This window comes from Lagenorhynchus albirostris, chromosome 15 (genome assembly GCF_949774975.1).
Source record: "Lagenorhynchus albirostris chromosome 15, mLagAlb1.1, whole genome shotgun sequence".
In the NCBI taxonomy this organism is placed as follows: Eukaryota; Metazoa; Chordata; class Mammalia; order Artiodactyla; family Delphinidae; genus Lagenorhynchus; species Lagenorhynchus albirostris.
Genome location: NC_083109.1, coordinates 66,342,206 through 66,367,672, shown reverse-complemented (window position 1 = coordinate 66,367,672; position 25,467 = coordinate 66,342,206). Strand labels below are relative to the sequence as shown.

At 46.9% G+C, this 25,467-nt stretch overlaps 1 protein-coding gene across 1 annotated transcript in view; it reads right to left on the bottom strand.

Moving 5' to 3' along the window:
* Nucleotides 1–18,530, bottom strand: part of VWA3A (von Willebrand factor A domain containing 3A) — a 46,230-nt gene extending 27,700 nt beyond the window's left edge. Inside the window, exons 1-13 of the mRNA XM_060124320.1 lie at nt 18,450–18,530; nt 18,008–18,131; nt 13,764–13,891; nt 13,590–13,667; nt 11,506–11,560; nt 9,436–9,534; nt 7,943–8,049; nt 5,503–5,628; nt 5,083–5,191; nt 4,806–4,871; nt 2,710–2,835; nt 928–1,063; nt 715–818 (exon numbers count right to left, since the gene is read on the bottom strand). Coding sequence (XP_059980303.1) covers nt 715–818; nt 928–1,063; nt 2,710–2,835; nt 4,806–4,871; nt 5,083–5,191; nt 5,503–5,628; nt 7,943–8,049; nt 9,436–9,534; nt 11,506–11,560; nt 13,590–13,667; nt 13,764–13,891; nt 18,008–18,131; nt 18,450–18,511 — 1,320 coding nt within the window. The 5' untranslated portion in view covers nt 18,512–18,530. The remainder of the gene's footprint in view (nt 1–714; nt 819–927; nt 1,064–2,709; nt 2,836–4,805; nt 4,872–5,082; nt 5,192–5,502; nt 5,629–7,942; nt 8,050–9,435; nt 9,535–11,505; nt 11,561–13,589; nt 13,668–13,763; nt 13,892–18,007; nt 18,132–18,449) is intronic.
* Nucleotides 18,531–25,467: the final 6,937 nt, after the last annotated feature.

The window sequence follows — 25,467 nt, the reverse complement described above, 5'->3', positions numbered from 1 at the left end:
TGCATTGGGAGTGCAGAGTCTTAACCACTGGACCACCAGGGAAGTCCCTATCCTTTCATCTTTTTAATTTTATTCTGTCATCCATCCTTCCAATTTCCCTTCCATCCTTCCATCTGTTCACTTTTCCATCCATCCATCCATCCAACCATCCATTCATTCTTTTACCTATTCATTCATCATTTCCATCCATCCGCTCATTCATCCTTTTCATTCTTCTTTCCATCCTTCCTTCCAGCCACCATTCACTGAGTACTTGCTTGTACTAGATATCGGGGATAGAGGGTTGGAGAAGAGTTTTTTCTTTTAAAGGGCTCATACTTTGGTGGGGATTAGACATGTGACAAATACACACATTAGCGCATTACAGGAGCGATAGTAGAAGTCTGTACAAGGTACAGCGAGGACACAAAGAGAGTGTGTTCTGAATGGGGAGGAGGAAAACCTCCATGGAGGAGGTGACCGTGGTGCCCAATATACTCCCTCTTACCCCAGTCTCCCAAGTTTCATTTTCGTATCTTTGAAAAACAGCAGTTAGAGTAGATTTGATGAGAGTTCTAGAGTCCTGGGTGGAACGCCTCCATCCCGCTCCAGGCCCTCAGGCCCTTGCTCCTTGGGCTCTGTCTTATGACTTCTATTTCCTGAACATTTCAGAAAGGAAATACCACGCAGGAGCTCCCCTGCAAAGGACTGGACAGAACCCTGAATCTGAGTTACCTCGTGGATAGTTGCTGATACTGTCTTCCGGAGAATAGGCACAAATTCCTCCACGGGAGAGAATGCATTGGGCGCCAGAACCCGATAAAGGCTTAGCTTCTTGGCTGTAAAAACAAATGGTGGGGTTTGGGGCGCCACTCATGAAGCCCCAAAGGGTTCATTCCTTTCCGTTAGTCACCTGAGTCCTGGGTTCTTCCCTCTTTGGGTATTTACCTTTTAGGCTATTGGTCTTTAGCCATTCTGCAGAAGTCTTGTCCAAGTTTGGGAACTCAATAGTGAGGGGATCCTCATGCTTTGGGGGTTTAGGCAAGAGACTCGTGAGTGGCCTCTTTGCAACCTCTGTGGAAATCTAATCGAAATGAAAAATCATCCTTACATAATCATCTTGTAGAGCTGGAAAGTCCACAGTCTCCCCCACCCACCCAAGGGAGCATCTTAAAACATTACCTGGTAAACTAAAGGCAGTTCTGCCTTCCCCTCCCACTATCCCCATCCGCTTCTCAGGCGATTTCTGGAATTTCCAGGAGAAGAGAGAGATGTACCCAGAAACTCCCTTCCTCTTTCACTTGTCCATCCTCCTCACGCCTTCCCACCCTTACCATTAAGATAAGCACCTCGGCCTCCAAGATGACAGGTGGTCTTGCCAAGGGCTCAAATATAAGGCTCCAGGGAACTAAAAAGTATCTCCTGCACCGAATCATTTAGGGAGCCCTGATCTAGCCCACCCGCCCTCGCCCACACTTACAACCAAAACCCTGAGGTTCTGAGAGGTTAAATCACATATAGCTCACGTATGAGGAAAACACCGAACAGCAATTCCCAAACTCCAGACATTCGAGCACCTCCTTCATGAACTTTGCTACGCGTACCACTGTAGTTATTTACTTAATATTTTAAAAATCAAACATATAACATTAAATCTTTTTAATTATTAATTTTAATAATATTAATTGAAATTAACGTTAATTTTAATTTTTGACTTCCTTTTTTTGTACTTAAATAATTTTAGAAAGATCTATTTCTGTCATAATGAGCTAGTTTTAATGCATAACATTGAAAAGAATATTAATCTATGTATCACCTTATAATCATCTTGCAAACTATAAGTAGTACATGTGTTTCATTTGGGGAAACATCTGGCAAGGTTTTGGCATCAAACAGACCTGGGTTCAATTGAGACTAATCAGCTTCCCTCTGTGATCTCAGGCAAATTATTTAAACTCTTAACTTCAGTTTTCTCATCTGTAAAATGGGGGTAATAACATACCTACCGCAGACTGTGGTTGTAAAGATAAAATAAGGCATTTAAAGAATTAAGCATTGTGCCCATCTTATAGTGAGCACTCAGCAAATGAAAACTATTATAATACTAATACTTATTGTTATTGTTTTAGATAGTAGAAGAGCTGAAACTAAAATTTAAAATCCCAGTCTAGGTGCTGTGTTTCTTTCACTACATCCAGCCAGGTCAAAACGTCTGGTACCCCAAATCCATACATTCATTCTGTGAAGCTATAAACGCATTACCAGTTCTCCTCGGTACGCAGCTTTACCGGTGATTGTGTCCATAAGCTTTCTGAGTTACTCTGTTGGTGTTTAATTAAGCGTCCTCAAGCAGGGCCTTTGCCCTTGAATGAGATACTGGTGGGAAGACCGTCTTCAAGACAGCCTACCCTGTGTGGTTGAGGTTTTCATCATTCTCCAAACTGGGGGGAAGGGAGGGGCAGTGGTAGGGGGAAGGGGTGGCAGGAGCCTGCTGGCCTTTCTCTGAAATAAATCTTTCGGATAGAAAATCCACCAGGATCCTTCCAGCGGAGGCCTGGGCAGCTCAACAGCTGTTGGGACAGCGGGGGGCGGGGCCTCGCTTTGTTCCATTTTCGGGACGTGGGAGGCCTTGGCAGCCGCTCCCTTGCGCGACAGGTGAGACAGGAGAGCACAGCAAGGCCAGCTGCGTGCCTCCGCGGAAGGTCTGAGCTTGGGGCTCTCACCACCTACCTCGTGCATCGAGCCGGTCCGCTCGTCGCAGGGGCCGCTCTGGTGCAGGGCTTGCACGTGGCCCCGGAGGCTCTGGGCCTCCTGGATTTCTGCCAGCAGCTCATCCACCTCCCGGCTGCTGTAGATCTGGGGGTGGTGAGGGCAATCAGTCATCCAGCAGTCACCTGGCTACCGGCAGTGGGAAAGGACAGGCAGCCACGTGAATCCCTAAGGCGGAGCGGCAGGCTCTTTAAAGCGGACGTTATAAACCGGGGTCCATGTGCAGGGCAGAGCCTGCGAAAGTCAGTGTTCCATTTGTACAGTATTGGCTTGCAGTGTTTTTAAACAATTGAAGGGCTGTCTAGCCTTAAAAATGGGAAGAAACACTTTATACCCTCTAGGATGACAATAATAATAATAATAATGATAGGAGGAGGCGGGGAGGGGAAGCAGGAGGAATTGGAACTGTGGGATGAGGGTGGAATTGTAAAATGGTGCAGCTGCTGTGGAGAACTGTTTGGTGGCACCTCAAGAAATTAAACAGAATTACTACCTGACCCAGCATTTCTACTCCTAGCTTTATACCTACAGTAATCGAAAACAGGGACTCAGATACTTGCACACCAATAATCATACCAGTTCACAACAGCTCAAATGTCCATTGACCGATGAATGGATAAACAAAGTGTAGTATATCCAGAAAATGGAATATTATTCAATGCAAAAGGAACAAAGTTCTGATACGGGCTACAACATAGATGAACCTTGAAAACAGGATGCTAAGTGAAAGAAGATGGATGTGAAAGGTGTATGATTCCATTTATAGGAAATATCCAGAAAAGGTAAATCCCTAGAGACAGAAAGCAGATTGGTGGTTACGTGGGGCTGCAGGGGAGGGGGAACAGGGAGTCACTGTTTTAATAGGTACAGAGTTTCCTTTCGGGGGGATGGAAATGTTTTGGAGCTAGATGAAGGTGGTGATCGCACAACATTGTGAATGTACTAACTTCCCCTGATTGTTCACTTTATGTTATGAGAATTTCACTGCAATTTTTTTAAAATGTAAAGAAATCACACACATACAAAAATCCAGGTTTCTGGCTCTTGTTGAAAAATCAGAAGACCTGGCAACACCGGTGGTCACGCTCCTATAGAACACCCGGCTGGGGCTGCGCGGAGGTGCCTCTTCAGCTGCGGCAAGTGCTGTTTCGTTCATCGCACTCCTTACCGCTCACTGTTGTGTCCCCATCAGAATCAGTTGTCACTTTTTGTCACCTCTGCACTGTTGTTTTGCCCATAATAACGAAGACAATGAAATTTGTTTTACCCATACCTCTACCAAGAGTGGAAAAACAACAGATAAGCCAAGAGGTTCACAGGTTTTAACAGAAAATATTTCTTAAACCAGCCAGTTTCATTCACTCGCTGTACTTTCCTAGCCCCTGGAGTCTGTGACTCCTCTAAAGTCTGGGCAATGAGGTAATAAGAAGGGGTTCTGCCCAAGGAAAATGTTGCCTGACCTTGGCTCCCTCATGGGAAATGTCCAACTTTTTGACACTTGAACACACTTGTGAGATGCAAATATTCATGTGCTCACGGCGATTAGGTTAGCAGGCAAGGCACAGCCTATTAACTGTCACCTCCATTGTGGACACGGAGTATGCGATGTTATTATTAACCGGGACAAGGATACTAATGGATGGATTGGTACAGAATTATTTGCTCATTCAGAATGGATTGCTGTGCGTCTCCTGCAGTAGGTGGGGCCCATCTAGGAGAGAGAACTGAAGCAACTGCTTCAGACTCAGAGCGCTGGTGGGAGCAGAGGTGGGCTGGGGCCCACGCTGATGGCAACTGGATAGGGATTCAGGATTCTACCGGCGTATAATCAACTCATCACACACACCGACAAAAGGATCTCTTGTGACTTCATGTTGTTTCTGTTCTTCCCACATATTCATTTTAACCTGATTTTACCGTTGTAAACCCACTGAGTTGGGGAGAGGGGAAAGCAAGCACACACACAGCATGGCCTGTCTGGCCCAGATTCCCCAGGCACAACCTTGGAGGCAGGCAGGGATGGGAGGAGGGGGCAGTGTGTTGGCCCAAGGGCTTACCTCTGTCTCTGGGCTGTAGCAGTGGTAGTAGCCCCCAAGAGCTTCTGCAAGGTGCTTCAGAACAGCCTGTGGGGATGGTGACAGGGTGAGCCGTCACTAGGGCAATGCCGGTACCTTAACAAACTTTCTCCTTGTCTGAGCCTCCCAACTGAGCTTACCAACAGGAGAGCTAGGTATAAGGAGAGCTGTGTTCTGGTCCGCAGCTTGGGGACCTCAAAGGCTGGCCCAGCTCACTATAGCCAATCCAAGGGAAGCCTTGGAGAATCTCGATACTTACAGGGGGCACCTGATCATCGCATTTGTAGGTGATGATGTGAGTGATGAGGTCCCGTCCCATGATGGACTGTTGGATGTACTCGGACAGGATTTCAGAAGGCTGATCTGGGCTGTGGAGAAGACGGAAGAAGAGAAGGGGACACCTCAGCCTGAGGACATTCCCCAGCAAAATGGTAATTCCCAAGGAGCATCTACCAAATCTAATCAACCACCTGTGTCCCAGGTCACCTGTGTAAGATGCAGGGCTGAGTGGGCCACAGGCCTGGCCACCCTGGCTGCCCTGCCCCTGCATCTGTGGACAAATGGCCTGGAAACACAATCCTTCTCTCAAGCGTACGTGAAGAGTCTTGACGGTCTTTTCTCTAACAATGGTTTGGTTCTCCAACCCCTTCATGTTATCAGCTTAGGAAAGGAGACCTACCAGCTTCCCATTATGATCACCAGAGAATTCAGCCCCTTCAGAGCGAAGATCTTCTTCAGGGCTTCCAGCAGATTGCTGCCTCTGTCAGGCTGCAGTTTCTTTACCCAGAGCTTGAGTTCCTGGAGGCTGGGGGAGAGGATAACAACCTAATAACTCTTACTAGGGGCCAGGCCCAGGACAGGTACGAGCTGGTATAAATCTAACAATCATTCTTTGAGATGGATACCTTTATTCCCATTTTATAGATGAGGAAACTGAGTCTCAGAGTTAGGACTTGCCCAAGGTGATACTGTAAGCAGCTGGCAACGCTGAGATTTCAAACCAGGTGTGACTCTAGGGCCTGAGCTTCTAGCGACTCTGCTACATGGGGTTCTGGGGCTAAGCTCCTTTCCCCTTCAATGCTCCTGGGAGGCAGACCTCAGCCTGAAGCACAGAGTTAATCCCTTAACCTTAAGAGGGCTTGAAGAGAAGGCAGCGAGGCTGTGTGGCTACATTCCACACGGGTTGGGCTGCACACCGCTCTCCACAGGGAAGATGACATAACACAGAGCTTTCTTGGTTAAATGCCTCATGTGGCACTAGTGAGACAGCCCTTCTCTTTCCATTTCTCTTTCAGTCTGACCTCCCCCTGCAAAAAAGACCCCTCAGCTCGTTGCCAGTAAGTCTGTCTTTCATTATTATAAATGTTTGAATCTCCCTTTTAAGCAAAGAGAACAAATCCCAGGCCTGGCGCCCTCTCTAGCCAATAGGTTTCAAGCTGGAATTTAATACCATTGTTTTGTCTGCTTTCATTCTCTTTATGTTTATAGCGACTTTCTAATTATGGCAAGTGATACGGGCTTCTCAGTTATGGTATTGATAGTTGCCGTCAGAGTAAATATAGCGTTGATATTTTAAAAAGTCGATAATAGTGCAAGTAGCACAGAGTAAATAATAGTTCAGGTGGCAGGGATAGGACAAACATCACAAGGGAAGACCAGGAATAACTGCAGTTGACCCTTGGCTAGATGGTCTCAAGGTGACTTCCAGGTCTGACATTCCAGAGCTCGGGGGTTGAACAAGAGTGGAAATCACAGTAAAAGACACTCTTACGCGCTGAGTACCTGCCCCATGCCAAGTACTCATTTTTCACTCATCTTCACAACAACCCTGTGAGAAACAGTTGTCCTTGCCTCATTCTGCTAATAAGAGAGTTATAGGACCTGTCAAGATCCCCCAGTGACTGTCAGAGCCAGGATTCAAAGCCTGCGCTGCCTGAACCGGCACTCCTCTACCCGGAAGACCTCCTCTTTACAGCTAATGCTGGGCAAGGGGACCTCCGTCCCAGAAACCCAAGCATGTGGTTTTCCCTGGGATCCGCTCTGGGCTTTGGAATCCAATCCTGACTCTGCCATTTTGGAAAAGTTCCCTAACCTGAGTCCCAGTCTCCTCATCTGCAAAACGTGGGTAGTCATCCTATCCCATGTGTTGGCTATAAATAGTAAGTAAGAGAGTACATGTGAAGTACCAAGCATGGCGCTTAACACATGGTGGATGATCAAGGCTATTCCCTTCATGGAAAAGAGAGAGCTATTTACTGGCATAAGTAAGCAGAAATTCGTACCTTCCCCCTCTCCCCACCTGCAAAAAACCCTCCAAACCAGAAACTCCCAAAGGACTAGCTAAATAAATTACAGTATATCTACACAGTGGAATACTATGCTGCTATTAAAAAGAATGAGGTTGGGCTTCCCTGGCGGCGCAGTGGTTGAGAGTCCGCCTGCCGATGCAGGGGACGTGGGTTCGTGCCCCGGTCCAGGAAGATCCCACATGCCGCAGAGCGGCTGGGCCCGTGAGCCATGGCCGCTGAGCCTGCGCGTCCGGAGCCTGTGCTCCGCAACGGGAGAGGACACAAAAGTGAGAGGCCCGCATACCGCAAAAAAAAAAAAAAAAAAAAAAATGAGGTTGATCTCTGTGTACTGAGAGAAAATGATAGTCAAGATTAGGTGCAAAGCCAAGATGCAAAACAGTGTGATGTGCGCCTGATTATGTTTAAATAAGAGAGGATAAGCACACGGATGCGTGTATGTGCAAAGCCTGTGGAAGTAGATAGAAGAAACTGTTATTGGGAGGTGAGGGGGAGCTAGGTAAGAGGGAGACTCATCTGCTATTACTTATCCTTTTATTCTGTTCCAACTTTTGAAAATGAGCATGTATTATTTTCATAATAATAAAACTACCTTGCTAGTTTTCTGGGTAAAAATGGTGTCTCATCTTTTCATTTTGTGGTGCTCATGGGGTGACTTTTCCAAAAGTTATTGGCTCCCTGTGTTTCTGCTTTCGTGAATTGTCTCACTTATCTGTTGAGGGTTTTGTACTTTAATCACACAATAAAGACACTAACACTTAGGGAGGAAGATGACCAGGTAGACATCCGGGCTAAGGCTGGGCAGTCACTCACCTGGAGGTGCCGACTTCCACCGGGCTGGGCCACAAGGTGCTGGTGGTGGTACCGAAGGACAGGACGTACAGCTTCTCCTTGTGGCTCAGCTGCTCATCAATGAGGCTCTGGTGGGCAAAAGGACATCACTGGCTGCCAGGGCCATGGGCCACGTGGAGCCTGGCCCCGCCTCTCAAGCCTTGGCTGGGCCCTCTGGGCTGGGGTGGGAGCCGTGCTGAAACAGGGTCGCTTAAGGCCCAGCTTAGTAGCCCCATGTTGACATTTGCTTGCTGCCCACCCCAGCCTGCTCCTGGCTGTGCGTGGCGGGTATGGGGCCTGGGTGGCCAGCCCGCGGCTTGGCGGGCCAGTCCGGGAGCTGGGCCCTCACTCCCGCTGACCGCAGACCACGTGCTCTTCTGCCGCGGCTGCTGTGCACTTAGGTCACGGGTGCAGTGGGATGAGCACCCACCTCAGCGTGTGCTGTGGTTGGACCCTCAGCACCTCACTGTGGCACCCAGGGAGGAGAACGGAGGTCAGGGGCAGCGGTTTCTGTCCCGGGCGTGTAAGCTGGGGATAGAGCGATGGGTGCAGGGCCAACCCATTGGATGCTGTCAAACTCAACCTGGTGAGTATCCAACAATAAGATAACTCATCCCTCTTCTTCCCGGCCAGCTACAAACTTCACCTGTTACTGCCAACACGAGCCTTGCCCTGGCTAAGACTGGACCAGCCCAGCTGGGGGATCTTTGGAAACTGGGTCCTGGGACCTGTCAGGAAGAGGGGCCTGCACTGACACCTGTTCCCTGACACCTGCTGAGACCAGGAACAAGGGACAAGTCTGGAAACTGGCCCATGTTGATCCGTCTAAAGGGTCCTGGGACCAGCTGTTGCTGCGAAGGTCTCATTCAAAGCTCCAGAGGTTCCTCTAGGAAGACAGACCCTCCATAACACTTCACAGAGACTACAGAGGCTTTTTCGATGCCAGACTCCGTACTGAGCACTTAATTTGCATGAACTCCTTTTGTCCTCTGGTGACCCTGTGAGGTGGCGACTGCCATCACCCCTGTTTTACAGATGAGGTAACACAGTCACACAGCCGAGAAGCGGTGGAGGTGCCTGGGATTTGACCCTAGAGTTCTTAGCTTCTGAGTTACGGCCAAGCAGGATAACTCCTTGTCTGGAACAGGCCGGAAGCCCGTGCTGTGCTGAAGTCAGTCCAACTGATTACCGCCTGCGTGCCCTCCTTCCGGGCTCTTGAGACAAAATCAGGTTAGTAGGGACTGCTGTGGTGTGAATACTAGAAGCTCACACTGCAGCTGAGACTCTGAGGCTGGGTTTTGCAGAACTCAACATATATATTTTTTTTAACTGTAGGTGCTAATTAAGTGTGAACTGTTCTTTGCAAAACACTCCATTTTGCACTTGCTATAAACAAAGCCCATTAGCAAGCTCACAAGGGGAGGGTGGGGTGGAGCTGCCAGTTCCAGGTCCTTCTCCCTGCCAGAGAGACTTACCATGAAGTCACTTTGGAACTCCTCCTTCTGAGGGCCACTGCTGACAGCTGACACATCGATGAGGACGCCGACTCTGGCCCCCTTGATGAGGCCAAATACCTAAAACCAAAGAGGGCGCGCGGAAACAACCAGCACAGCTCTGTGCTTCTACAAACCTTTTACTGGGCAGCTCTGTGTAGCAGACGTTCAAGCGCTCCCCGACCTCGACAAGAAGCCGCAGAAGGAAGACCCATTTTATAGAAGAATGCTGCAACTACTGAAGCCCGTGCGCCTAGAGCCGGTGCTCCGCAACAAGAGAAGTCGCCGCAATGAGAAGCCCGTGCACCGCAACGAAGAGTAGCCCCCGCTCGCCGCAACTAGAGAAAGCCCGCGCGCAGCAACAAAGACCCAGCGCAGCCAAAAATAAAATAAATAAATTTAAAACAAACAAACATGCATCCCCTTAAACCTAGCCATTGAAATTCTAGAAACTCATCCCATAGAAATAACTGGAAAAGTAAATAAGAGGGAATTGGAGCCCAGTGATGCCAGATAGTCCCAGTTTTTCAAGAGAAGACGGAAAGCAGACATAAAAGTGAAATATCAGGATTTTTAAATCTTGACAACTAATTCAAAAAATAAAACTATGGAGGCCAAGAAAAACATGGTTGTAGGGCCAGATCTGCCTGCGTGCCACCGGTCAATAACCCCTGCTTCTATCCTCTGCAGATATGGAAACGGACACCCAGAGAAGTGAGGCCTTGCTGACAGCAGAGTCGGGAACTGGGCCCTGTGATGGACCATGCATCACCCCAGGTGCCCCGGCACGCAGAAGACTCATGAGCTGGTTCACAGGTGATTGCTTCCCTGGAATCCAATCGGAGCTTGTTTCCTGGCTCCACGGTAACTCCGTCAGAAAGGGGTAAGGGGAAGAAGGACCCGACCAGCAATCCCTGCCCCCTTTGTCAAAAGTGCCAGGACAGGGGTGATGTGGGTAGGCAGGTGAGAGCAACATTCCCTGAACGGATGTTTGTGGAGTAGGTGAGGATTTCACCCCTCTCAGTTCTCTCTGCCTGTGTTACCACGTGCAACCAGAAGGGGCGTGCCACAGCTGGAGATGTGCATTTGCTGGCCTGTCTAAGCAACTGAAGATGGTTCTGGATCTGAGATGTAGACTACACCCTGGAATCGGCCTGGGTAGTAGAGGTGGGGCTTGGGGGTGGGGAGCATGGATTTCAGCATCTTGCCTGTCCCAGGGTTTAAGAAAAGAGTTGAGGATTGCCTAAGGTGAAAGCAAATGGTGGCCCAGAAAAGCATCAGTGGAAGAATATAGGCTAAAACAAATAAGAAGGCAAAATAAAGGTTAATTTGCCCATGATCACTCTTCTACTCTTTGGGTCTGATGAAAACATTTAATCAAACTTTCAAAAGTTATGTCCAGATGATCGGCCTTAATCATAAATCTCATTAGGGGTCTGAGGTGAAACGGTCCAGGGCATTTCTGCTGTTCTCACCCAGGATCTGTTTCCCCTTCTGGTAACAGCACTCTGGCTTTCCATGTGCAGCCATCTGTCTCCCTTTTCTCAGTCCATGAGGTTTGGGGGGGGCTCACCCAGTCTCCCCCAACTTCCCCCACCCCCTGTCTTTCCCCAGGCGTGAGCACTAGTTCCAGGCCCAATCAGTTAGTGTGTCTCATCCTCCTGGTTATGGTGATTGGTCTAAATTGGTCCAGAGAGTGTCAATCCCAGGACTTGGGAGGGTGTACTGGGAAAGCAAGGTGAGATCCTTTTTGACATGTCACTTTCGTTGGTGACATGTAAGCTTAGAGCTGCTGGTGACCATCTTCCCAAGACTGGGGAGAGCCTTCCCGAGAGTAAAACCAACCCAGGCGAAAGCAGAGCTCAGAGACAAAGAATGACATCATTTGAACCCCCAGATACAGCTGTGTTTGAGTTTTTCATTTCTGTAGGTCTAGAAATTCCCTTTTTAGCTTTGGCTAATGTAAATTGGAGGTCTAGCACTTGCATCTGAAAGGGTTCTAACAAGTACAGGTGGAATGAGTGAAAGGAGGTAAAGAATGAAATTTATTACCTTCTTGCTGTTTTCTGTGAGCCACTGAATTCTCTGTTGATAGAGTTCAATAGCTCTGTCAAAACACCAGGAAGACTTGTCACCCAAGGTCAACTTCATCACTGAGCAAAACAGCCACTTATGTACATGGAAGGAAAGTGCAGATGGGACTTTCTTTCTTTTAATGTGTCTAAGGCATTGGGAGAATATAAGGCAAAATCTAGCAAAGAGAAAACTGAAGGTCTGTTTTCTGGGATAAAGGATGGAGGGGATTGTGAAAGGGATCAAGTGTGTGTGGGGTCCTTTTGCTGATGCAATGTTCATTATAAACGGCTGTGGTTTGGTGGAACTAGGTGGGCTTCGAGGGAGGGCCAGTCTATGGAGGATGGGGGGTGTTCTCATGAGGAAGGTGGAAGAACATTCTTGCTCTTCTCAAATCTGTGTCTTCTCAGGTGAGACTTCCTAGTCACCTGGACATGATCATAAATGCACAAGTGAGGCAACTCAGCAGCAGTTTCTCAGTGGATTGATGAACAAAAAACTTAGTTTTTGAATAGTAAGTGGCCAGGGGAATTTCTTGAGTTTCCCTTATTGCAAACTATTCCAGTGGCTGTTTGGAGACCAGCCTGTAACAGGCACTCAAGTTAAGGACTCAGCCACGTGAACTTAACTGAATTGCCTTCACTGAGGCAGGTGGGATTTGGGGGCCCAGAGAAGGGCAGGGAAGGCCTTTGGATATAAACTCATGGGCATGGGGCAGTGGGCAGAGTCATAGGCATGCATGAGTGTGGGTGCAGGTAAGGGCATGGGCAGGTAATGAGACGAGCTTGTCTTTGAGACCCAGCTCTGCTGTTTACTAACTGTGTGACCTTGGACAAGTGTGGTAAACTCCACAGCTTCATCAGCTCCAACATGAAGATAATAAGACTTTACCCAAGTCAATTTGCCAAAAGTTAGTTTACTGAAAACCAATTCTCTGAAAATCAATTTGCCAAATGACCAATTAACTGAAGAGAACTGAAACATTCCTTAAATTGCTGGATTCACAATTAAAACCAATCAACCAAAATATTGCAGAAATCTTTAAAATCTGTTTAACCTTCCAACCCAATAAAACTTGCTATAAAAGTTACAGTTAAAATTTTTTTTTTTTTTTGCGGTATGCGGGCCTCTCACTGTTGTGGCCTCTCCCGTTGCGGAGCACAGGCTCCGGACGCGCAGGCTCAGTGGCCTATGGTTCACGGGCCCAACCGCTCCGCGGCATGTGGGATCCTCCCTGACCAGGACACGAACCTGTGTCCCCTGCATCGGCAGGCAGACTCTCAACCACTGCGCCACCAGGGAAGCTCCAGTTAAAATGTTTTGATAAATTTGGCAAATTGGTTATTTAGTAATTGACTTTTGGTTAACGGTCTTGAGAGTAACACTGTATTTTGTGTTGTTGTGAGGATTAAATAAGATAATGTGTGCAGCTCTTAGCAGAATTCCTGACTCATTAAGAAATGTTGGCTATTAATTATTATTCTAACCTTTTAAGAAACCTCAGGCAAGCAGTAATCATGGCCCATAGATTGCTACACCGGGGATGGGTGGTGACGTCAAAATCTGGTTTGGGGGAATTCCCTGGTGGTCCAGTAGTCAGGACCCCTCGCTTTCACTGCCAAGGGCCCAGGTTCGATCCCTGGTTGGGGAACTTGGATCCCATAAGCCTCTTGGTGTGGCCAAATAAATAAACCAAAGAGAAGCTTTTAAAAAAAATCTAGTTTGGAAGTGGGGAGCCTGAATATTTTTGACATACATCTGTAAAAGTATGAACCCAATCAATCTGTCATCAAAAGTGGTCACTCTTAACCATCACACATCAGATGAGGCTGTGAGGTTTTATGTGTTCATCCAAAGGGACCATGGATTTTAAAAGGCTGAGAAAAACTGATATGGTCCAACCTCTTTATTTGCAAAAACAGGAAATTGGGGCTAGAAGCGGAAAGAAGCCTGCCCAAGGTCCCACAGAGACTGTCGTTTGAACAAAGTCATTTTCAGGCTGCTGAAACCAGGTACTTCTTGAGCTCTTGGGTTGTTGGGAAGACGCTGAAAAGCATACTTACTCAGAAAGCTTGGATTCCAATTGGTGGATGGTCTGGGTGGAGATGTGCATTTTCCTCGTGACATTGCTACCCTCCTTCCTGAAGAAGAAAAGTCTTATGAGAGGGTCTCTTGGGCTCAGGGGGAGGGACGTGTCTTGCAGGCTTGGGGAGAGAGGGGAAAGGCTTCAGACTTACAGCATGGCTGTGCCCTGGCTTATCAGGTCAGCCAAGGTGAGTTTCATAGACTTTAAATTGTGTGTTAAAAGCCAATCTTCTGAATCCTCCCAAGCTGAAGACAACTGGGTCTCATCGCCCTGCAGCCTCTGCAAGACAGAGTCACAGAAACCGGTGGAAAGAGAAGGTGACGCTGAGGATGTTTTAGGTTCCCTCCACCTGGACCCCTAAGGGGTACCAGCCTGACCGGTCCCACCCGAGAGCAGTCCGTTCAAGAACTCGCCTTGCTGAGGCAACAGGCAAATGCGGAGGCCAGTGCTCTGGGCCAGTTGCCCGGAAATACCCGTGCCCATCCCTCACCTCATCCCCAGTATGTGTCTAGAGGAGTCAAGCGCCACTCGCCACATCCTGCCTTGTGAGAGACTGAATACACAAACACACCGTGGCTAGACCCTGTATGACAGCACAACTCCGACCCACACGGGTAGCAACCAGACCATGGAGCCAGACCACAACCTCTGTGGCAATTGGACCGGGAAGTCAGGGCTCTGGCAGTGACTGCCAGCTTGCCTACTCTTCATCCCCTTTTCAGCTCAGGACCAACCAGAGAAAACCAAACATTCCCCCAGATCAGTCACAGGAGACGCCGGCTTCTAGTTAGTCTGCCTCTGGCTCCCTTCAGGGTACACCTGAAGCTTTCCCCTTTTTTCACCATAAAGCTTTCCTTCTCCCCTGCCAACCTTTGAGTCTCTGTCAAACACAAGTGATGGTGGCGTCTTTGTTTATTTCTGTATTTGCATTCCCTGCATCCTTTCAGGTATACAAGTTCTGCCTCCCTCTCAGTCTGAGGGATCCTCCACAAACATTTGTTGACTGATGGAAGAGGGAATGGGTTTCCCTGTCCATTCCAGAGGCCAGAAACAGGAGCAGTGGGTAAAAGTTTTAGAGGAAGAATTTCCAAGCCATCACAGGAGTCTGGCCATGAAATGAACAAGCCCCCTTGCTTGTGCTGAGTGACATAAGCTCAGGATGTGGGTGGTGGCCTTGGTGATGGAGCTGAAGTCGTTCACAGCAAGCATTCAACATTGGTGATACATTCTGAGAGCCAGAAGGTGGAGAGAGCTGACCTAAGACTCTGAGCCCACTTTGCCTTGTTCTGAGCCCTGCTTTGAACTAGGCACTGTCCCTGGTCCTAGGGCTACCATGTGAACAAGATAGAAATGTTCTCGCCTTCTCGGAGCTCACATTCTAGTGTGGATAGATGGTCAGTAAAGAAAAGCAAAATCAATGTCCATAATTTCAGCAAGAAACAACTGTATTAAGAAAGTGGGGCAGGGCAATGTGATAGAAAATGACTAGGGTGGAGATGGGGAGGTCACTTTAGCTGAGATGGGGGGTCAGGGGAGGCCCCTCTGAGCTGTGATCTGAAGGTGCAGGAGGAGTCAGCCCTGTGTGTCTCTGGGCGCACACAGTCCAGGCAGAGGTGGGCTTGGGGGCAGGGGCAGAGTGCTGGAAGAACAGAAAGGTGGCCATGGTGGTTGGAGTGTAGCGAATGCAGGGTAAGCATGACCTGAGAAGAGGCTGGAAGGGTGTGCAAGGCCTGGAGCAGACGCGGATGCTGCAACAGCTTCCAGCATGGCCGCCATTGTCTGTGTGAATCAGTGGGCCTTACATGTTGCCAGGGTTGGCTGTGACTCAGGGTGTGGGACACGGCCTCACAAGGGGAGAGGCCGGCTCAGTCCCACAGTGAGAGAAACCGCCCTGCAGCGTCCAGTGACCGTGGAAAGGGCCTGCGCACTGCTTAGCCCACCGCGGCCCCCGACTACACCCAAAGATGGCTTTGCCTGTCTCCTGTGCGCCTGCTTGGACCCTGGGTGGGTACTGCTTGGGCTTGTCTTTGTCAGGCTCTCCCTGTAGACAGTGAGGTGATAGACAAGGGGTTGAAATTATCTGCTGTGGCTGACCGAGCTGCATTAGACAGGATTAGATCAGACAGGATTCGGAAGGAGGAAAGGGCAGAGGAAGAGAGGGAGGGGAGAAGGGAGAGCAGTCCTGGGCCCCCCACTTACTAGCTTTGTGATGCTGGGCAAGCCCCGTGTCTCTTTCTCCACCTGTAAGATGGGTGTGTGACGCTAAGATCTAGAGCGTGGCCTGGAGTGCTGCTGCATAAACGGTTCTTAACAGTGATTCTTGTTTCCCCTCAGGTTGGGTCATAAACAGACGGTAACAAACAAACAAAGGCAATGAAAATAAACTGCTGCTATCATATTCCAGCTAGATAGTATTGGATGCTGTAAGTTCTGTGCCTGACACCTCCTCACCCTCTGTTTCAACATATGTATATGTATAACTGATTCACTTTGTTATAAAGCAGAAACTAACACACCGTTGTAAAGCAATTATACCCCAATAAAGATGTTAAAAAAAAGGAAATTAGCAAGTGTTAAAGAAGTGTGAAAACACGAATAATTAGAGCAAACTCTTAATAGTACTTATTATGTGACAAGCACTTTCCGTGTATTAACTTAATTACGTCTACAAAATAGGTTCCATCGTTATTAACCTCATTTTACTGACAAGGGTGCTGAAGTATTGAGAATTAAGCTATTTGTCCAGTCACACAGCTACTTAGTGTTGGAGCTGGGATTCAAACCCAAGCTTGAGCCACGGTCATAATCACGATACTATATTGCCTTTAAATTACCACCAAACTGTGACTATCTTTGTGAAGGATCTAGAGAGAACTGGCTGAAAAGACAACTTTCTCCGTATGTGATTCTCTGCTAATTAATGTCCCGCCCCAGAACAGCACCGCCTATAATCTTAGCCCCAGCCGCTCGCTTAGGAAAATGGTGCTCTGCAGCATATAAACACTAGGTGTCACTCTTCTCATCTTTCAGGACAACCACCTCCCTTTGGTAACACTGAACCTGGTAGACTTCTAATGCACCTCTCTTCCATTTTACTTGCATTTGAAATGATCCATCACTTTTTAGGACATGGATTTTGTATTATTAATATTTGAAGAGCCACCATTAAACACATGATGGATTTTGACTGTAGGACATACTGATTATATACTGAAGGATGTGCTTTACATACAGAAGAATAAGATCTTTGTGCTGGGGCAATCCTTTCCCTCTTTCCCACTGCTATTCATTTGTGAAGTAAAGGAGGCCCCATTTGTGGCTAATAAATAAGAGGGGTCCTTGTACACCTGGAAAGTCGTGTATCTGATAAGAAATTAGGTGAAATAAAGACTCATAGTATCAACATCTAAAGTCATTGAAAGGATCCTTCAGAATTTCCAGACTCTATTGACATTTGCTCATCTCCTTTTAATTAAACTCGCTTTCCCCTAAGTGCCAATACTGGAGAAAAGTTAAGCCCAACTATTTTCCTGATGTTTAATTGCTAGCATTAAAACTGTAATGTTTTTGACTGATTATCATTTCAAAGGACCATTGTTAAACTCTAGTGTAGAATAGGTACACGGTGATGGGCCAGACTTGCACGGACAACCCCTGATGACAACAGTCTCTATGGTAGAGTGAATTGCGAGTTCTAGACAATCCACTCACCACCACGCGAAGAGAGCTCATCAACACACTGAGAGTCAGCCTAAGACCACAGTTCTGGTCATTCGAGAGGTTAATTCTCCTGCCATAACGTTCTCACTCCAGTGGCACTTCCTGAAACTGATTTTTTTTTTTTTTTGCGGTACGCGGGCCGCTCACTGTTGTGGCCTCTCCCGTTGCGGAGCAACAGGCTCCGGACACGCAGGCTCAGCGGCCATGGCTCACGGGCCCAGCCGCTCCGCGTCATGTGGGATCTTCCCGGACCGGGGCACGAACCCGTGTCCCCTGCATCGGCAGGCGGACTCTCAACCACTGCGCCACCAGGGAAGCCCCTGAAACTGATTTTTGGATCTAGATTTTAGGGAATCCTACAGGAAAAACAAATCTCAGGAAGGAGAATCTTAGAATTAAATTCCTTAGTCTTCAAGATTTGATAACAAGGACAGTGTCTTCACATCCCCCTGAATATTTAATGATATGGCCAAGAAGGCTATACAATTTCTATAAACGACATAGAGATTCTTCAGTCATTTCTAAAGGCAGGGGATCAGAGATAAGTGTGTAACTAATCCTTTTCAGTCCTGAGAGCCTATGTGAAGAAAGAAATACCCAGAGCTTAACACATTCTGCATTCCCAGACTATGATTTGTAAGCACTGCCACTCAGTTGAAGCACTATGGTTTTTACCAGCAAGTCCTGTGTCTGGTTAATATGTGTAACCAGTAGTCCATTGTCTAGGTTTTGGCCACGTTCATTGATATTCTTCTGGTTCAATTGCTTCTTTGGATCTCTGTCATTGTTTCTCCTCATGCTAAAAAACACAAAGTAATTTGATCAATGCCCCAGCACCAGACATTGACTCCACGTTGTCAGGGCCTCCAGAAACATTTTATTTCTGTGTAGTAACTGGGAAAGTTTCCTCTGTAGATCCCGATAAAATGTGGACTCCAGGCTCATAAGACATTTTATTCTATTGTTTTGGTAGTTAGGTAACTGAAGCCCTCAGGTAGAAGATGATGCGTCGACCATTTACCCAGTCTCACTTAAAGGCAGGTATTTCCCCCTCAACTCCCGTGAACAAAACATTGTTGTTGTTGTTTTCATTTGCAAAGTCAGAGAAGATGCTTACCAATGATTTTCCAGAAACTTATTATCTTGACCGTGGAAGATAGGACTAGTTTGTGTGGCCATTATCAAAACACCCAATGCTTATTTTCCTAAGGAGGAAAAGAATACCAGAAAAGAAAAGGGTAAGTGCAGCATATAGACAACAGCTCAACGGTTCTTTTATTCATTCATTCAATAAATACTTATTGAACACCTACTAGGTATCAGGCTTTGTGCTAGATGCTGAGGATACAACAGTGAACAAGATAACAAAGGTTTCTTGACTTCAGCACTTGCGACATTTTGGACAAGCTAATGCCTTGTCGTGAGGCTCTCCTGTGCATGGAAGGATGCTTAGCAGCACGGCTGGCCTCTACCTATCAGATGCCAGTAGCAACCCTGCCCCCCTGCTAGTTGTGACAACCAAAAACGTCTCCAAACATTGCCTAATGTCTCCTGGGGAGCACAGTTGTCCCCAGTTGACAATCACTGAGCTAGGCATCGTCCTTGTCCTCCCAGAGGGGGAGAGTGATGTAAATATAGCAATAACAAATTGTGGAAAGTACTGTGAAGGAAGTAAACAGGATAATATGATAGTAATCAGGAAAGGAGTCTGCTTTGCATAGGTCAGGTGATCAGTGAAGATGTCTTTTTTTTTTATAAAGTATCTTATTTTATTTTATTTTATTTTAATTAATTAATTATTTTGGGGGGCTGCGTTGGGTCTTTGTTGCTGTGTGCAGGATTCCTCTAGTTGCAGCAAGCGAAGACCCAACGCAGCCAAAAATAAATAAATTAATAAACACACCCCGCCCCCCCAAATCCAAGAAATTCCCTGGCGGTCCAGTGGTTAGGACTCCACGCTCTCACTGCTGAGGGTCATGTTCAATCCCTGGGTGGGGAACTAACATCCCACAAGCCGTACCAGGCAGCCAACCCCCCCCACAAATCCAAGGTCACACCCCCTCTTCTCCCTCCTGCTCAAAGCTGTTCAAAGGCTTCCCTTTATTTCTAGGATAAAGACTAAGATCTGTAAGATGGCATTTGAGGCTCACAAGCTCTGGCTGTTGCCCACCTACCTCTCCAGCTTTCCCACTCCACCATTGCTCGCTGCTTCAGTGTTCGACAACCCCATTCCCCTTCAGTTCCTAGAATGCTGTATGGCTCCTTTAATCGCAGGGCCTTTTCATATGCTGGCTTTGCTCTGGAACATTCTCCTCCCCTCCCCACAACCACTCATCCTTGACATTTCCGCTCAAATGTTACTTCCTCTAGGAAGTCTTCTCTACCATCCCACTCTATTCCAGGTTCCTTTGTGTTATGTAAACTGTCATACAACTGTGCTCCTTTCTTTAAAAGTAATTATCTTAATTTAGAATAATACATTTATTTGTGTGATTTTTAAGAATTGGCATCTTTCTCCCATTAGACTGTAAGTTATGCGAGAGCAGGGACTGGCAGACAGTAAATATTCTGAGGAGGGGAGGTAAACCTCAGTTCTTGAAGAACTGACTTCACTTTCTGCTCTTGGGTTCCATGAGATACTTGTTCCTTCTAATTCCCTTCCTTTTTGCTTAAGCGACCTCATTTATTTATTTATTATAAATGTATTTATTTATTTAGTTATTTATTTTTGGCTGCGATGGGTCTTTGTTGCTGCACGGGCTTTCTCTAGTTGCGGCGAGCGGGGGCTACTCTTCGTTGTGGCGTGTGGGTTTCTCATTGCAGCGGCTTCTGTTGTTGCAGAGCACGGGCTCTAGGCACACGGGCTTCAGTAGTTGTGGCACATGGGCTCAGTAGTTGTGGCTCGTGGGCTCTAGAGCGCAGGCTCAGTAGTTGTGGCGCACGGGCTTAGTTGCTCCACGGCATGTGGGATCTTCCACGACCAGGGCTCAAATCTGTGTCCCCTGCATTGGCAGGCGGATTCTTAACCACTGTGCCACCAGGGAAGCCCAAGTGACCTCATTTATATTTCTTGTTACTTGCAACAAAAAAAATATTGTCTAAAACACTGCAAGTGAGAAACTCCAGATGGAGTTGCAGCTTCAACATTGGAGTGTGTGTTCTTATGAAACCATTAAATTAAATAGCCTAATGATGGTTCGGCAACTTGCTTTTCTCTTTGGGGGTCTTTAATCTTTTATTCAGAGGAATTTTCTTTTGAGAAGCACCAAGATAATGTGACAATGTCTCAAAAAAAGAAAAAGCGGTTTTACTTCAATATGCTTTGCTGGGAGACTCTTGTGGCAGAGACTGCTGGGATAGAAATACCTCATCAACACTGGACACCCCGCAGTCTTAGTTCCCTCTTTTCAGTGAGTGATTAACAACCTAATGAATTCAGAGGCTTGCACGACTGGATTCTGGGATGACTTGTGTTGGCCAATGGAGGGGTGTTTGGGTTGCATAAAACTAGCAAAACAATGTGGTGTGCTAGAAGGAGCACGGAACCATTGGTTTCTTCATCTGCAGAATGCCATGGGGATAATAGTAACTGCCCTGCCTACTTCAACTCCATCGTCAGGATCAAATGAAATTGAGAACGTACAAGAGCTTTGTAAAATACAAAGGGCTATAGGAATGCAGAATACCATTTCAAAATCTGCTGCATCTTCAAGAACTTCAGCATATGACACAAGCACTCGTTCATTCCGCGCACATTTATAGAGTGCATGCTAGGTGCCAGAGAGAGCTGGTAGGCAGAGCTGGACAGCCCTTACCCTCAGGCCTTTGCTCAAATGAAACCTTATCAGAGAGGTCTTCTTTGATTACCCCATCTCAGACAGTACCTCCCTGCCCCTGTTTTGTTTTCTCTGTAGCACATTTCATCATCTGATGTTCTATATATTTACTTATTATCTGTCTCTGGCCCACTCTCCCTCATCCATCAATCCACTAGAAGTAAGATCCATGAGGGCAGGGACTTAGTTATGTTCACTGTTAGAACAGTTTTATGTAAACATTGCCTAGAACATAGTAGTTGCTAAAAAAACATTTGTTGAATAAATGTACTCAGGGCAGGTCCAGAGTTTAGAGAAAGGTGGGCCACATTACCTTGGGAGACTGGTCACAGGAGGGGAAGAGAATATGCAAGCCGGTCCTTAGGAGATGGCATCTTGTCAAAGGGAGAGAGGTAGCCCTGATTAGTAGATAAAAGAAAATCTTCAGCTAACTTCCTGATTCGCTAACAGCTGGATCTAGGATTCTCCTAAATATCCAGGATAAAGCCACCCCCAGCGTTTGTATTTTTAACTGCCTAATAACCTCCAGTCTTTCCCCCATCCAATCCATTTTACAATCTGCTGCCAGAATGATTTTTCTGATATGCAGAATTGTTCATGTTACTACTTGTTTAGAACCCTGCCATGGCTTCTCAGTACCGTGGACAAGCAAGTCAAACCTTCTTCACAAGGCTTTTCATTCCATTTGGATCTATTCTTTGCTTACCTCTCTACCTCATCCTGCATCCTTCTACACACCCTGGTAACCCCTCCCTACACACACCTTGCTAATTCATACTCTTCTTTGTTCAAGTTGGACCTACTTCTAAAATTGCCCTTTGCCCTTTTTGTTTGACAAGAAAACCCAGGAAGTCTTTCCAGAACCCCATTTGCTGCCCCCCAACCCCCAAGGAGGAAATCATTCCCTCCTATTGCTGCCTCCTGGCCGTCTCTTACCAAATTGTCACAGACCTTCTCGGGAGCAGCCCCATTACTTCCTTGTCTGCTGTTGCACCCCCAGCACGTAGCACAATGTCTGGCAGGTAGGGAGCAGGTGCTTAAGACCCAGGCTCCCTAAATCTTTCTCACTTAGTCCAGAGCTTAGAGTCTGGGCCTCCCCCCGCCCACTCTTTTATCACCCTGTCAACCCTTGTGACTCTCAACTTCACCTGCATTTCTCCATTTATTTCTCCATCTTTGGGAGAAGGGCCCCTCGTCATCCCAGGACTGTTTTCGCTGGTTCCCACTTCTAGTTCCTCCAAGCTCCTCCAAGCAACTCAACAGGGAAGCTTGTCCTGTCGGGAAGTGTTTGCTGGTCTCCAGGGTAACAGACTGCACCATTGCAGCTTGAGGCAGGGACAGGGAAAAACCTTCCTCACCCCTGGGAAGAAATTACCACTTTGTCGTTCATAACAACCTCTCCCTGGGCACTCTGCTTTTCTCTGCCCCCGCAAAGGCTGGGGAGCAGGATTTGCACCTCTTTTCTATCTTTAGAACCTTTGGGTCAGCAGAAAACTGTGGTTTAGACCAGTGGAGCCCTGGTGCCTGCTGCCTTCCCGTGGTAGGAACTGAAGAAATACAGCAGAGAACCTGCGACATGCGTGAAAGGTGGTAACTTTCTCTTCCTCCGCAGAGCCCCCCAGACACACTCCTTGGGAGAGGCTTGGCAGTTCCTCACCCCTGCCAGGTCCATCTCCACCCAAACCAGGCTAACACAGCAGCAGACTCAGTGACCTCTTAGCATAAGAAGAGATCATCTACTGCTGTGGTTCCCAAACCCAGGTGCTCATCAGAAGGATCTGGGTTGTTTGCTAAGAAAACATACGTACATTCCCATCTGGGAGATTGATACAGAACTGTAGCAAAGTGTAGGAACATGAATATTTAACAATGGCCCCAGGTGATTATGATGTAACCAGCCCTTAGCCCACAGCTGGGGACCTTTCCAGTTCCTTCTATGGAAATCAGGAGAGATGAAGTGATGTGCTCAAGGTCAGCTAGCTTGTAGTAGCTAAGGGAACTGCACTTAGTTTTTCTTATCCAGGTCATTTCTCAAATCACAACCTTCACTTTCTGAATCCTTCATTTATAATTTAGAACATGTGCTACTTGTGGTAGTCACTGTCTGGTAGAGAAGCCCTTCAGATGTTGACCCCAGTGCCTCCTATAGGCCAGATCAGAAACAACAAAACCCTTCAAAATAGAGACAGCTTACCTACCACCAGTCGCTCTGGGCAGAAGAGTCACGGGGTGTAAATCATGGCATTTGGTCAGCACCAACAAGGCAGGAGAGGAGGGAGCTCAGAAAGAGGTAAGGAAGTCAGAAGAGGGAAGAGTCACAAGAGGCTGAGAGCAACCAACCAAAGGCTACTCTGTGAGCAAGAGGTAAGTGTCCTTGTGCCCACCTTCCTGGAAATCCTGGGTAGAAGTGCTGGCTAACTTTGAGACACCATTTTTGTAGACACAGGGGCTCAAGATAGATGGCTTATCACCTTCACAACGTCCTTTGCTCCTGGATACATGGGTTTTCAACATTTTACAAGAAGTAAAACCCAACATTGAAAAGTTCTTTTTTCTACTTGAGTTTACATGACACATGTTCTGGACGTATTTGTGCCGGATGGATAAAGCAGAGTACGATTTTCAGGCTGTATGACCAGCCAAGGAGAAAGCTCGTGCTGGTACCATCTTTCTCAGTTCTCCTCAGGCTGTATATAGCTCACGACTGGCCCCACGTAAGGAATCAGAGCACAGTAGGAATTTCTTTTCCTCTTACCTTAGGTTCTTGGGACCTGATGGGTCACCTTACCTCTGATCTTTATTTAGGAGCTCTAAACTGTTGCCATTACTCAAAATATATTTGCTATGATCTGAATGTTTGTGTCCCCACCCCGCAATTCATGTGTTAAAAACCTAACGCCTAATGTGATGGTATTAGGAGTTGGGGTCTTCAGGAGGTGATTAGGTCATAAGGGCAGAGCCCTCATGAATGGGATTAGCACCTTTATACAAGAGAGTTGACAGAGCTCCCTAGCCCCCTTCCACCATGTGAGGATATGAGAAGTCTGCAACCCAGAAGAGGGCCCTTGCCTGACCATGCTAGCACCCTGATCTCGAACTTCCAGCCTCCAGAACTGTGAGAAATAAATGTTTAAAAAGTGATGTTGCAGTGAATATTGCTTTGTATCTTAGGTTCACAGCATGCTCATTTCATGGCAAAGCTTGACTTGAACTGGCATGAGGCTAGTTACAGTCTTTATGTGTTCCCTTTAATGTGAATATTTAGATGTTTTGTGATTACGGAATACTGCTTCATTCTCTGATGGGGATGTTACATAATATATAGTGTAGGGACCTCACTGATTTTTTTTGTCTGAAAAAATTGAATTCCAAATATCTTTTAGCTTTTTGATAAATACCGTAGTGATGTGTTGTATTTAGTCCCTATTATCTTCATGTGTTAAAATGAGCAGATAATGGTGACTTTGATGGTTTTGTTTTCAGCATCTAAAATTCCTCTTTTCGGGAATTCCTTGGTGGTCCAGTGGTTAGGACTCTGCACTCTCATTGCTAAGGGCCCAGGTTCGACCCCTGGTTGTGGAACTAAGATCCCATAAGCTGCTCGCGCCACGGCCCAAAAAAAAAAAAAAAAAAAATCCTCTTTCCCTTTTTTTTTAAATTGAGGTATAATTGACATACAACATTACATTAGTTTCAGGTGTACAACATAATATGTATATATTGGGAAATGATCACCACAATAAATCTAGTTAACATCTACTTAAATTTGTTTTTTATAAGCTACCTAAGTCTGTGGTGTTATAGTAGTCCAAACAGGCTAAGACAGTATTATTGTGTGATATATTTCTTTAGGTATTAATTTGTATTTTGCTCTATTTCTTTCCTCCATTTCAAGCAGTTGCAGGTGCTTTTTAAGACGCAGCTTGGGGCTTCTCTGGTGGCGCAGTGGTTGAGAGTCCGCCTGCCGATGCAGGGGACACGGGTTCGTACCCCAGTCCGGGAAGATCCCCCATGCTGCGGAGCAGCTGGGCCCGTAAGCCATGGCCGCCGAGCCTGTGCATCTGGAGCCTGTGCTCCGCAACGGGAGAGGCCACAACAGTGAGAGGCCCGCGTACAGCAAAAAAAAAAAAAAAAAAAAAGAGAGAGAAGTGTCTTGAAGTCAACAGTTTTTTCTGTCTTTTGTAAAAGCCTAAGCTACCTGAAAGATTATAAAGTGACATGCCAAAGCGCGGGATGTGAGGGATGTGTTTAATGTCAAGAGGAAAGCGGGAAGGTATATAAAGATTCTTTCAGTTAAAA